The 12,760-nt window shown below is 42.6% G+C and overlaps 2 protein-coding genes across 5 annotated transcripts in view; both read right to left on the reverse strand.

Annotated features, from left to right (window-relative positions):
• The window catches only part of LOC308322131 (uncharacterized protein), a gene marked incomplete at its 3' end in the record, with an annotated part of 567,861 nt that overhangs the window by 86,989 nt on the left and 468,112 nt on the right, over positions 1–12,760 (reverse strand). The window lies entirely within an intron of this gene.
• The window catches only part of fam13b (family with sequence similarity 13 member B), a 70,673-nt gene that overhangs the window by 28,735 nt on the left and 29,178 nt on the right, over positions 1–12,760 (reverse strand). For all 4 annotated transcript variants that reach the window (XM_080773203.1, XM_080773202.1, XM_080773204.1 and 1 more), the window contains exon 6: positions 10,678–10,802. In XM_080773203.1, the coding sequence (XP_080629329.1) occupies positions 10,678–10,802 (125 nt within the window). The remainder of the gene's footprint in view (positions 1–10,677; positions 10,803–12,760) is intronic.

Below are 12,760 nucleotides of genomic sequence, written 5' to 3' on the forward strand. Positions count from 1 at the left end.
GTGGCTTACCATTAGGCCCGGGACTATTCACTTTTTCGCTACTACGTTTATAAAACGTACTGTAGCTAGGCTATCCGTACCTACTGGCGCTATCTACGCGTGTGTTCGTAGACAACCGTATACTCCATATATGAAAGCAGCGACCGTATAAATTACCTTTTAGCATTGCTTCGGTTAGTACTATGGACGGTTAGTATGGAGAGCCTCCAGCTATGGGATTTTTAAATCCAGACGAGAAATGGACAAAGCATTTCCGGGGGTCCCCAGCCAAAAACCTTGAGAAACCCTGATATGGACTACCTGAATGTTCCTAAAATTGCTGATAAAAATCTGTTGACCTTAATTAAAAAAAAAAAAATTATTGTTAAAGCTTATGTAGTCACTATTCATCGATTCACTCGTATACCAAAATGTGGTTCATTTAGATTAATTAATTACAAAGCCTCTAATTAATTCTTTTTTTTTTAATAGAGTCCCAGCCCTACTTAACATTTTTGTTCAATACTGCACTGGGCTGACCAGTACAGTTTGTCTGGTGAGTGGTTATCAGTTGGGCTGGGTGATATTTGACATTGACGATGTTATGGGGATGACTGAACTAAAACGTTTACTGCGATGCAGCCTTTAAGACATAGCCGGGCTTCAGCCCTGAATCGCTACCATTAAAAAAATAAATGTCCTGGCGATTCAGGTCTGGTGACTCTGCCTGTGGCAGCGTCAGTCTCGATAATAGATAATAGATCGCAGCAGCTGATTGGCCATCAGCCCCGTCACTCGACAGCGTCAGACAACAAACATGGCTGCCTCCACTACGGTGACTCTCGACCGTCACCAACGACAGGTTTTATAAAAATCATCATCCAAACATATTTCACCGCTTTTGTTTACATGCTAGCACTAGTAGCGCCCGTTGACTGTTTGTTTGGTTAGCAACCGGTTTAGCCATAGCCACATGATGGACAACAACGTCATCTGCTTTGCTACCATTCTGATTGGTTGGTATGAACCAATCGCCGAAGACTGCCGCTTTGACAACGCCCATTCCAGGAACTCCTGCCGTGGGCAGGGCTTTCAGTCTGAATAATGAAGTGAAACGAAATGAAAATTCCGTGTCAGGCTATTTAAGACCAGTCCAGGAAGACAAACGACAATACTACGTTTATATCATTATACGAGTAAGACGGCCTGAGGGCGAGAAGCACGCATCGGCCTGGGTGACAGCACACTGCTGGGCAAGCGCTGGCGCTTTGGCATGGGGGGGGGCAGGCGCGGAGCCAGGGATTCTTCATGAGTAAGGCATAGCCAATACGAGGTAGGCAGGCACCCGGCCCGGGACAGGCCAAGTTTAGACGTATATACTGTACTGCAAGTTAAATGCAAGATGATATCTTTAAATCTCATATCACGTGAGTGTCAAGAGTCGGCGACGTCATTTCTGCACATCCAGTACTGTATGCATACATAGTTCGTTTTCCTACGCAATGTTAATCACGTCTGCTACAGAAGTTATCAATCTTTTTTTGCATTTTTATCATGGTTATCACTTTCCTTGTACATCAAGTATACCACTTATTGAAATAAGATAATCACAAAATAGCAAGTCAGAGAGAGGAGACATGTGACAACCACGTCAAACCACGTCTTCATCAAGGTGTTCAAGTTTGTCCATTCTACATAAAAAGATCTTCTTTTACGTTTTGGACAGTGTCAGTCAACAACTAGTGATCTCTCCCTTTACAAACAAGATCATATTTCAAAGAAGACACAAATTCCCAAACAATGACCGATTGTGCTAAACATCCTGATTACTATACTGGCACAGTCCATTTTCAGGCTTTTGCTAGGCCTACATAATGACAGCAACAGCTCCACAAACTCTTCAGTGGCAGTCTAAGGTGCATCGGTAAACCAATAACTCGTCTGGAACAAAGCCACCATTTACACTTTGCCACATGAATAATTGCAACGAGAGGCAAAACAAGGGCAAACTGCACTCAGCTGTGAAACTTTATGGGCGCGTTGTCATTAGCGCAATGCATGTTGTATATCAGACCTTAAAACGGGGCAGGGAGCAGTTGCAAGTGATGTGCAATGCCAATTCATGGTGCCATCAGCAGACCCCAAAAAAAAAAAAAAAACATTCTGGAAGAAGTTTGGCCCTCAATCTTTCCTCGACTTGAGAACAAACATGTGGGTACGCCTTCCATACTCAAGGTAAAATAGCAGTTCCAGTACTGTGGGTGACAACTGATAAGGCGTGTGTGTGTGTTATCTATACTGGCTGGTATATCATATTCTGTAACTGTACCTTGTATCAGAGCCTTGGCATAAACCAGATGGGATGAGAGATGGGAGAGGAAAGAACAGACATTGAAAGCACACACACACACACACACACACGCACGCGCGCACACACACACGCGCACACACACACGCGCGCCATTTTGGCCCCCCCACTGGCTCTGTATACTTATAGGATCTCAGCTGCAGTAAACAAGCCGGTGGGGCTCAATGTAGACTGAAGAATGTTGAGGGTCAGGACACTGCTATCTATACACTGTACATAAGCACACAGGTGATAGATGTGTACACTGTAGGTTAGGACACGGCTATCTATAGGCCTGGGTACAATTACCACACACAGGGCATGATCGTTTGCACATGAACACACACATTGCAAAGTAGGGCCGACCCAGTTTTACATCTTCTAACCGTCAGGGCTTCGCTCGATGCCATGGGATGCCAACTGGAAAATAAATATTCCAATAAAAATGTGCTTGTTTTTTTGTTTTTTAAATCTTGCTCCTCCCTCTCCTTTCGTATGGTGGTGCTGTCAGGACTACAATTTTAAGTTGGTGATTGTCTCACAAATAACTGATTAATGATTTAATTGTTTTGTTTGGCATTGAACATTGGAGGATATGAATAGCATTTAAATTTCCGTTTGGTTTTTTAGGTTACATAATCACAAATTGCACAGGATAGATCATTTAAATATACAAAGTAATAATTACCGACACGTATAATAATTTAATACTAAAAAACGTATGGCGGAAATAGCTGATCTAGCTTGTAGAGCTGCTATTTCTGCTATTTTGGCAAAATGTTTGAAAATGTATGAACATCTTTCAACATGGAAACGATTATGACGACTAGGTCAAATAATTGCGATTAGGCAATTATGTAATAACTGTGACAGGCCTATGGACCTGTAAACACATGGCAGGATCATAAACGACAGAGAAAAGATCTACAGTTGTGCGAGACATATGCAGAGATCCTAGATGAAGTAAGGAATTCTAAACAATCTGTAAAGGATTCTAGTACACACACACACACACACACACACACACACACACACACACACACACACACACACACACACACACACACACACACACACACACACACACACACACACACACACACACACACACACACACACACACACACACACACACACACACACACACACACACACACACACACACACACACACACACACACTTTTTCTAAAGTCTGTGGCTGCAACTCATGTTTTATTCAACTTCTGCAATTCCAAGCAGTTTAGAGCAGCAGACAAGCAAAGTGAGCTCTGGGCCTCATTAATTCCTATAGGCTCCAGTAGCTCCAACACCCTCAAAAAGCCATGAAGGTCAGCCCTGCAGATATATAACACACGCATGCATGGCAAACTATAGACATCCTTTGTACAGCACCAGCGAGGGACTGGATGTGCGCAAGCCTCTTTGTTTTAAACTAGACATATGCCCCAGAAAAGCTTTGAAGCTCAGCCTTGACATATTGTCACAGGCAGAAACCTTGCATACATGTTGAGTTTTTGTTTGTCTTTTTGTAAATGAAGGCCCTACTCCATCATACAAGAGTGTCACACTTAAATAGTAGAGATATGAGACGTTATGAGCATGTAGATCTGTATGTAGATCTATATATAACACATACCTGTACATACAGGCAAACTAGACGTGCATAGCACAGGGAGTGTAGAGAGGTGCGACAACAAGTGTGCGTGAGACTATGAAATGTCGAGGTCAAGTCTGACACATTAGACATAGTATTGCTGGCTTGGAATGTTCAGACTCTTGGTTATCCACGGTTACAAGAAACATGCCATCATGTTGTACGTAGCAGTGAGTGACAAAAACAAACGAGTTACAGTGACAAGTGACGCCTTTATAAGTATATTCTGATGAACGATAAAGTATAAGAATTGTCTTCCCATCCCTAACCGGAACTTGCGGGACACCCCTGAAAGTCACAAGCCTTTCCTTTCTTGTCACTTGATCAACATGTCAGTTGTAACCATTAGTAACAAATTCCATGTCCCTCTTGCTATAGCCCCCCCCCCCCTTCCTCCCATACACACAACCCCATGGGACCCCCCCTCATCACCAAAAAAACAAATAAACACACACACACACAAACACACACTCCAGCCTATTTCTGTGCCCTCATGAGAAATAGTTTCCATGGAGAGATAGCCACAGACAGAGAGCAGTGGCCACGGTGCCACGGTATGGAGAACTGATGTGAGCATATTCTAAACCTACAGTATGTTGTGTGTGTGTGTGTGCGTGCATGTGCGCCCGGCCGCGTGTGCGTGTGTCAGAGTCTATTAAAGGAGCGTCGCAACGGCCATCAAGGGCGGGCACACTCTCCCGTCTGTCAAACACTGGACAAATAACATGAGCACAGTTACACTGCCGAGTGACTAGTTGAGGGGGGCTCTCTCTCTGTCTGTCTCAGAGCTGTCACAACCAGCTATGCATAAAAACAAAACAAACAAACAGCGGCCTGAGATGTTCAAAGAACCACTTCACTTCCCCGACACATGCTTTTTCAGAGAGACTGACAAATTAAACACTAACCAGCTTTAAACACCCACACCAGCTGAGAATGAATACAAGAAAGTGTAGTTTTATAGGCTCAGGCCCATTCACACGCACACGCGCACGCATGCACACACACACACACACACACGCATTTCAAGGCGAGCAGGTATTAGCATCTCAGTGACAGAGTGGGAGGCAAAGGCAAATATTCACAATGGGTGGCAAATATTGCCAGGAATTGTTGTGGTGAGTACTAGTAATGCAACAAATAAGACACCCGAGTCTGGCACATAGTAAGCTATAGGCTCACTGCTGTATAAAATCTATAGGGCTGCATAAAATATGGGGAGAGAGGCCACTAGGGCTGTCAGAACGAATTTCATAATATGAAAGAAATTCGAATATTAAAAAATATATATATATTCGAAAGCTAAAATTGCCATTCGAATGGAGCTTTTATCATTTATTAATTCTATTTAATATTTTTATTTTGTTTTATGTTATTTTATCCGCTCACTAAATGTATTGAGTAACGAATCTACCGCTGTGAAATCTCCCATCTGCACGCACGCACACACGCGCGCCTCGTCACCTCCTCCCTCCTCTGCACGCATGCACACACGCACAGTCGCACAGCGCGCTGCAACTAAGAAGAATCACTCACACGTTTTATTAGTACCGTCGAGTCTGTCGCATATTGTGGACAGTTTGAAAATGCGGGTCCTACGTGCATTAAACCATTAACGTTGGTCCGGCTGGTTTCATTTTGTCCTACGCGATTACGTGAATCAGCATGGCTGCGCCTGCAGTAGGCTATTACCTAAACAAACACATGGTAGCCTACTTTTGTGTTGCACATGGAAAGCAACTGAAAACGACCATGGATATATTAAAGACAGTTCCCCTGTGCACAGCGGTGATAATGCAAAACTCCAGGTACGAACAAAAACACTGACTGTCTGAAGCTGATCATCCACGACTAACTATCTCCAGACTAGTCCTGCAGTCCCGCAATGAAGGAAAGACAATCTCGCCTCTCACTATAGTCCACTACAATGCCATTCTAGCCTTAAAACCAACATTTATGTGTTATTCAACAATTACTTTAGCGCAAAATATAGGCTTCTCTATATATCTTCATTGCTATTTACTAATGATGGCCTGTTCATCGTGACAGCATTCTGTTTAAAAAGAAAAAAGAAAAAGTTCATGATTCCTGACTAGCCTACTCACTACTCAGACTATACTGTATCAGAAGTATACAACGTTCACTGTAAAATGCATTTGCACTATAGACAGACAACAATCTTACCGTGCTGAGTGCACTGTGCTCAATAAAACAACAGTTTAAACGCTATTTTGTGCCGAAAACCATTATTACATGGGCTGAAAGTACTGCTTTGTCGTTTGGAAGGGGGGCCCCTCTAGTGGACAGAACGTGCATCGTCAATCTGTGTATTATTATAGGCTAAATATGAGCTAAAATAAACAATGTAAATATTCGAATATTTTCGAAAATTACAAATAATGAAGCAATGAAATTCGAATTGGATTATAGAGGTGAACTGACAGCTCTAGAGGCCACCATTAATAATCATTAAAAATCCAATGACTTACTGTTTGTCAAGGTGTGTAACATACAGTTGTGGCCGAAAATATTGGCACCCTTGCACATAAAGAACAAACAAGTCAACTGTCAAACAACTCAAATAGGCAAAGGTATTTGGTCTGCAAAATTATTTTCTGAACTAATAATACAGAAGCTTTGTTTTTTTAATTAGAACTTAATGTTTCATTTTAAATGATAGATTACCATTGATGTGTTTTGGGTCGTTGGAAGACCCACTACGTTCGATGGAGACCCAGCTTTACGACACATTTCGCGCCATAATACCTTGGTACCCAGTACCAGAGGCTGCAAAACAAACCCAAAACATTAATGAACAGAGCAGAGCCTTTGCTGCTAGGGCTCCAATGCTGTGGAACCAACTACCTCTGGAACTCAGACAGACCACTTCAGTGTCCACTTTTAAAAAACTCTTAAGAACCCACTATTATTTAAAGGCTTTTAATGAGTTTGAATGAACAGTCCCAGTTTCTGCTTTTTATCTTATCTCTTATTATTATTTTTTGTATTTTGTATTTGACTAATTTTCATTGTTGATTTTAATTGCCTGTTTGTGCATTGTATGTGAAGCACTTTGTAAACTTGTTTTTGAAAAGTGCTATACAAATAAAGTTATTATTATTATTAACCTCCTCCATGTTTGACTGTTGGGAGAGTGTTCTTTTGTTTGAAGACAAAAAAAAAATCCTGTAAATATAGAGTTAATGTGATTTACCAAAAAGCTCCAATTTGGTCCACAGGACATTTTCCCAGAAGGATTTTGGCTTCGGGTTCGGGTTTGTTTTGGCAAACTCCAGCCGGGCTTTCTTGTGTCTCTCTTTCAGTAGAGGGGTTCTTCTGGGTCTCCTACCAAGAGTGCAAGGGTGCAATGCAAGGGTGCCAATACTTTTGTCCACCACCGTATGCATTACTGTATATCTATAATAAAAGGCAGACAAAGTTAACCTTTTTAACCTATTTTTAGGGGAATATAAGCGAAAGCTCAGACCTTGTCATAATGTGTGACGCATTGCAGCCTTGTAAAAAAGCCATTTTGAACATCCTCGAAAGTATAAAATAGAGCTTAAGTGAACAGAATGGTTTCAATATTGCCAATAAAATATGACTAATAGTGTGGGGGGGGAAATCTCTCTTGCACTCTGAAACTGACCTATGTTTTTTTTAATCATCACATTGTCAATGTGACTTGTGATAATATGGGCAGACGGTTCCGTTTTAAGACAATTATTAAATTAATCCTCCCAGACTAGACACGGAGGTCAGCAAAGCTTGACCTCAGTGTCTAGTCTTACAGACCTGAGCAGTACAGACTACTTTTACTGACCCGGCACCACATAATTACTACATTCAATTAGCCCTTCGCTAAGTCCCTCCCCAACCCGACCTTTTCCAATAGGCATGTTGGCAGCGAAGATACATGCCGAGCTGTCCTTCTCGCCCATTGAGATGCATGTTAAAATGACGGGATTTGTCCATATAAATAATGGATCATTTCAGAAGCATGACCTTCAAAATGTCTTCTAAATCTAGTCAACCAGGCTTGCGTGCGTGCGTGCGAGTGTGCGTGTCAGTGTCCATTAAAGTAGTGTTGCAACGGCCATCAAGGGCACACACTCCCGTCTGTCAAACACTGGATAAAGCACAGAGCAGTTACTACTGAGTGACTAGATGAGGGCTCTCCATCGACGAATATTTTTATTAGGCGATTTTCACCGCAATTTTATTTTTTTTGCAAAATAATACTTAACCTTATCAAAAAGTTCAACTCTTCAAATGTAGCACAATTAACCTGTACAGCTAAATAAAGTGTGAGGGAAATGCGAATCAATTTGGGCCAGCAAACTATGGGAACAGCCGCTGGTGGAAACCCCCTCCTCCCATTGTAGTAAACCATTAAATATCACTATTCTATTGAAAATATTACATATATTTATTCCCCCCGACAGGAATTCCCAGGAAATGCCCGGGGAAAAGGTCGGCAAATTCCCGGGAATTAAAATGAGCCAAATCCAGGAAGAATATTAAACCCTAGTGTGTATGCAATGATGCACGTGTCAACCCACAATAAAGTATATCTGAAATTGCATTAAAAATGAATTAAAATCCTTTTTTTTCTTGCTTGCTTTGAGCTCAGCTGGCCATATACTCGGAGAGCGAAAAGACAGGCTAAATCCTGGAACTGTGGGCTAGTGCTATTACGCATTTCTCAAATAGTGTTTAGCCAAACAAAACTTGTTAAAATGCATCGTTTATTCATTACAATGTGAAAAATGTCTGCGCGAGTGAGTGAGTGAGTGCATGTGTGTGTCTACGTGACACCCCAACGTTTGTGGGGGTCAAAGGTATCCGTCATGCCAAGCATGTTCTGTCAAAATGTGCCAGGGCAAGCCTAATAGCCTACGTGACTTTTGTGTGTGTACATTGCACATGTGGATTATGGATTAGTGCATGTAATCATCTTAAGGCCAGTGGAACATGGCTGGCAGCATGACCCTGACCTAATAAACCCCTTCAGTGAAGAACACGACGCTCTACAACAGACCCAATCTTGCACTAAAGAAAAAAAACACAGAGCAGGTTCTGACTTCAAAGTGCTGCGTTTATAACGGTGTTTATCTTACAGGAAACTTGGGTACTGAGTAACTAAATCAATGGCCAACGTCAATGTGATAAATATGTATACCGTTGGCGTTGTATGGTAATGACAAGTCTCGGTTTCTTCGGCTGTGAGCAATATATTACTAATTTATGTATGTATCAATGAATTGAAATGCATTTTAATGCATTTTATAACGCATAAATGGTAAATGGTTCATTTATTTAGCGCCTTTATCCAAGGCGCTTTACATAGATTGTGCATTTACATGCATTTACATTCACCCCATTCACACACCGATGACAGGGGAAACCATGCAAGGCACCAACCAGCACATCAGGAGCACCAACTCTGGGGGAGCCCGGGTTCGAACTGGCAACCTTGCGGTTCCCATCCGCCCATAACATTGCATAACGGTGTCATGAAAAAACGGTGTCACGATTTTTGCCTATTATCACATGCCCAAAACCGGGATCAACTATTATTATTTTTAGTTTGATTACCAGTTGCACTGCTACAAAGCCATACTTCATCCTACTTCAAAAGGACAAGGAGACTGACTGTAATCCATGCCATTCTTTGACCCGTCGTTCAATCCAAATTAAGCACATAAAACCACCCTTGGAGGTAAAAGTGGCAATAATAAAGTTGTTTTCGTGATGGCATGTTTGTAATGCAAAGCCAACACAGCTGTGAAGCCAGACAGGATCCGGTTGGAATTTTGGGGGGGAGGGGAGGTGGTGACCATGCACAACGATGGAACCTTCAGTTGTGTCCATAGACGTTTGGGTGGAGGATTGGTGTAACATTCTAGTCGACACATTGCAGGAAAGGGAGGCGTGGAGAAAAGTGAGGGCTAAAGGGACAGCCGGTTGGGAAAGATGGTAAATGGACTGCATTTATATAGCACCTTTCTCAAAGTGCACCACCGTGCTCAGGGCGATTCTCTGAAGCCGAAAGGGAAACAGTGTGGTAACATCTAACTCCAAGAGTGTATAAGGGCACCTAGGCACACTCTCACTGTAACCATTTGGTTACATTTGTACTAAGAAGAAAATGGATAGTTGCAGCCCTAGTGGTGGGTTCTGGGTCCAATTTTATGTCGGTTGTTCCCCAACTTGACAGACAGTAACATGTGTCCACTCGTCAAGGTTAAGAAAATGTTTTTCACAGCTATACGCAGAAGCGTATCATACCTACATAATAATGTATGCATATAAAAACTTGGTAAAACACTCCCAAAATACAAGAACTGGTGACATGCTGTGACTGTGTCCTTGACCATAGCCCCAAAGACAGCAGCCCTGACACTTGTTCTCACCCGAATCCAACGGTTGCATAACAAAATGAGTGGCTGCTCTTGGCAGAGGGGACGTGACCTGAATCGAGAAGAACGCAATGTGAACGTTGTGAACCAGAGTGTTGTGAACATGAATGCCCGGTCTGACAGGGCCCTGTCTGACAGGATTTAACAAAATAAGTGACGGCATAAAAAAATGACTACAGCAGATGGTTTGCACTGCGTTGATGCTAATCGGAAAACGGCGGAAGGGCACATGGCGAGAACCAGAGGTGTTTGATGAAAGTGTGCGCGTGCGTACCTGTCCGCTGGGCTGCCGGCGTCACGGGTGTGTTGCGGCGACTGGGAAGAGGCGGGGCCCTCCTCTCTGTCCTGAGGTAGCTCCTCACACTCCGTCTCACCCTTCTCATCGTCCAGCTCTGTGATCTACAGAGAGAGAGAGAGAAACACCCCAGAGCTTATAGCATCAAAAAAGCATCATATATTCATTGCACTTATAAACAACAACAACACCGTGTCTCACTTTTTTTGCTATGCAAGTTTAAGACATTTACAATTTCATGCACCAGTCCACTTTATACCACTGATCTGTTGCTGGTTATTTAAAAAAAAAACAATTATTTACCACTACTTTCCACTTGCATAAAAAGGTTTTAAACACATATAGTTAAAGTGTCTAGGAGAAATCAAAGAAGCAAACAAACAGAAACAACAGCCTGTACTGTACAGTATGTGCGCACCTTGTATGCTAAAACCTACAGAATACAAATTAAGCCCAAAATGTTGTCTCCACAAAATGGTGCAGCGCTTAAGAGCCCAATCTGTGGAGCTACATGTTGCATTGCTTGCCTGAGATCGACTCCCGCCAGGACCATTATTTCCTGGTCTCCATTTTTATGGCCCATCTGCAGCTACTGGCTTGTAGAAACTAAAAGAGAAAATGGAGTGACCACTTCACCTTAATAGAGGCACTGAAAGGTGCTTTTCCATTCAGAATGTCAGCGACTCCCAAAACTATGGTTATAAAACTGTATGATGTGTGTGTGTGTGTATATAATTACAGTTTGTCCACGGAAGAGCATTCCTGTTTTAATCCCTTTCCGGGGGATTTATACAGTTTAAAAAAAAAAAAACTGGGTTTTAACAAGCTTTGTTGACGAGGGAAAAAGTTCAGCACAAGCCAAACGGCTTATTGACACCGTTATTTAATAGTCTCGACACAAGTGTTGTCCAGTGGAGATGGTTTCATTTCCTGCTCGAGGACATTAGTTTCCTGAATTGGCAGCAAAGTATCACAAGACCTCTGAAAGCGAACTGGGCTCCATTGTTGCCCGACATGCCGAAATCAAAATACTTGAGATATTATCTGAGACGGAGAGAAAGACTCTCATGAACAACAACAACAACAAGTGTTCATCTTGGAGGTGAAGTATTTGAGTGGTACGGAGGTGATGGGAGAGGATAATGTTTTTCCAGTTGGGGGGGGGGGGGGGGGGGGTTCTGCTACCCTGAATTCATGAGTTGAAGGTGTTGACACAAGCAAGAATAATGATAGCAAGTGTGTGTGTGTGTGTGTGTGTGTGTGTGTGAGTTTTTTCATATGTGTTGGTCCAGGGATGTCTAAATATAGAAGAGCTAATGACCAAAACAGTCACAACATAAGACAGACATACGATACATAGATAGGATAGCTTGAGATAAAATAGATAAGTTGGACCGGGTAGTTAGATAAAGAGACAGACAAGAGGCGGACATTTTAGACAGATAGATAACAGACAACATACATCAATAGGATAGATCAGGTAGACGGATGAGATGGAGACATACGGTAGGTCAGACAGAGAGCAAAGAAAGAAGGGTGGTGAAGGAACACCGTGACGAGAAAGGACAAGACGGAAAGCAAAGATGGCAGAAGGAGCGAGAGAGGAAAGGAGGCGAGGAGGAACGGCGAGAAGGAATGAGGGGAGGACAGAAGGGTAAGCAGGGAGTGGCCGCCTGGGGTTGCATGGGGAAGGGAGGGAGGACACAGTCAGTGAGAGAGTGGATAGGAGCAGTGAGAAGCAAATGGAGATGGAAAGTGGTACATCCTTTTATCTTGTGTTGGCATTCACACACACACACACACACGCACACACGCACACACACACACACACACACACACACGCACACACAACACACAGTATGGGAACCCTTTTACAGTCTGGGAGAGCTGTCCAAAGCGGTTACTTTTCAGGATTCAAATAAAAAAAAAAAGAGCCAAAAGAAATGGCAGATCGACAAGCTCAAGAGCTTCGAGCTTGTAAGATCTGCTATTTGTGACGCTCTAGTATGATCACGACCGAAGGGCATTAATTCATGACAAAAATATGGAGATAAAACAGGCA

The sequence above is a fragment of the Protomyctophum bolini genome (genome assembly GCF_963924005.1).
Source record: "Protomyctophum bolini genome assembly, chromosome: 10".
NCBI lineage: Eukaryota > Metazoa > Chordata > Actinopteri > Myctophiformes > Myctophidae > Protomyctophum > Protomyctophum bolini.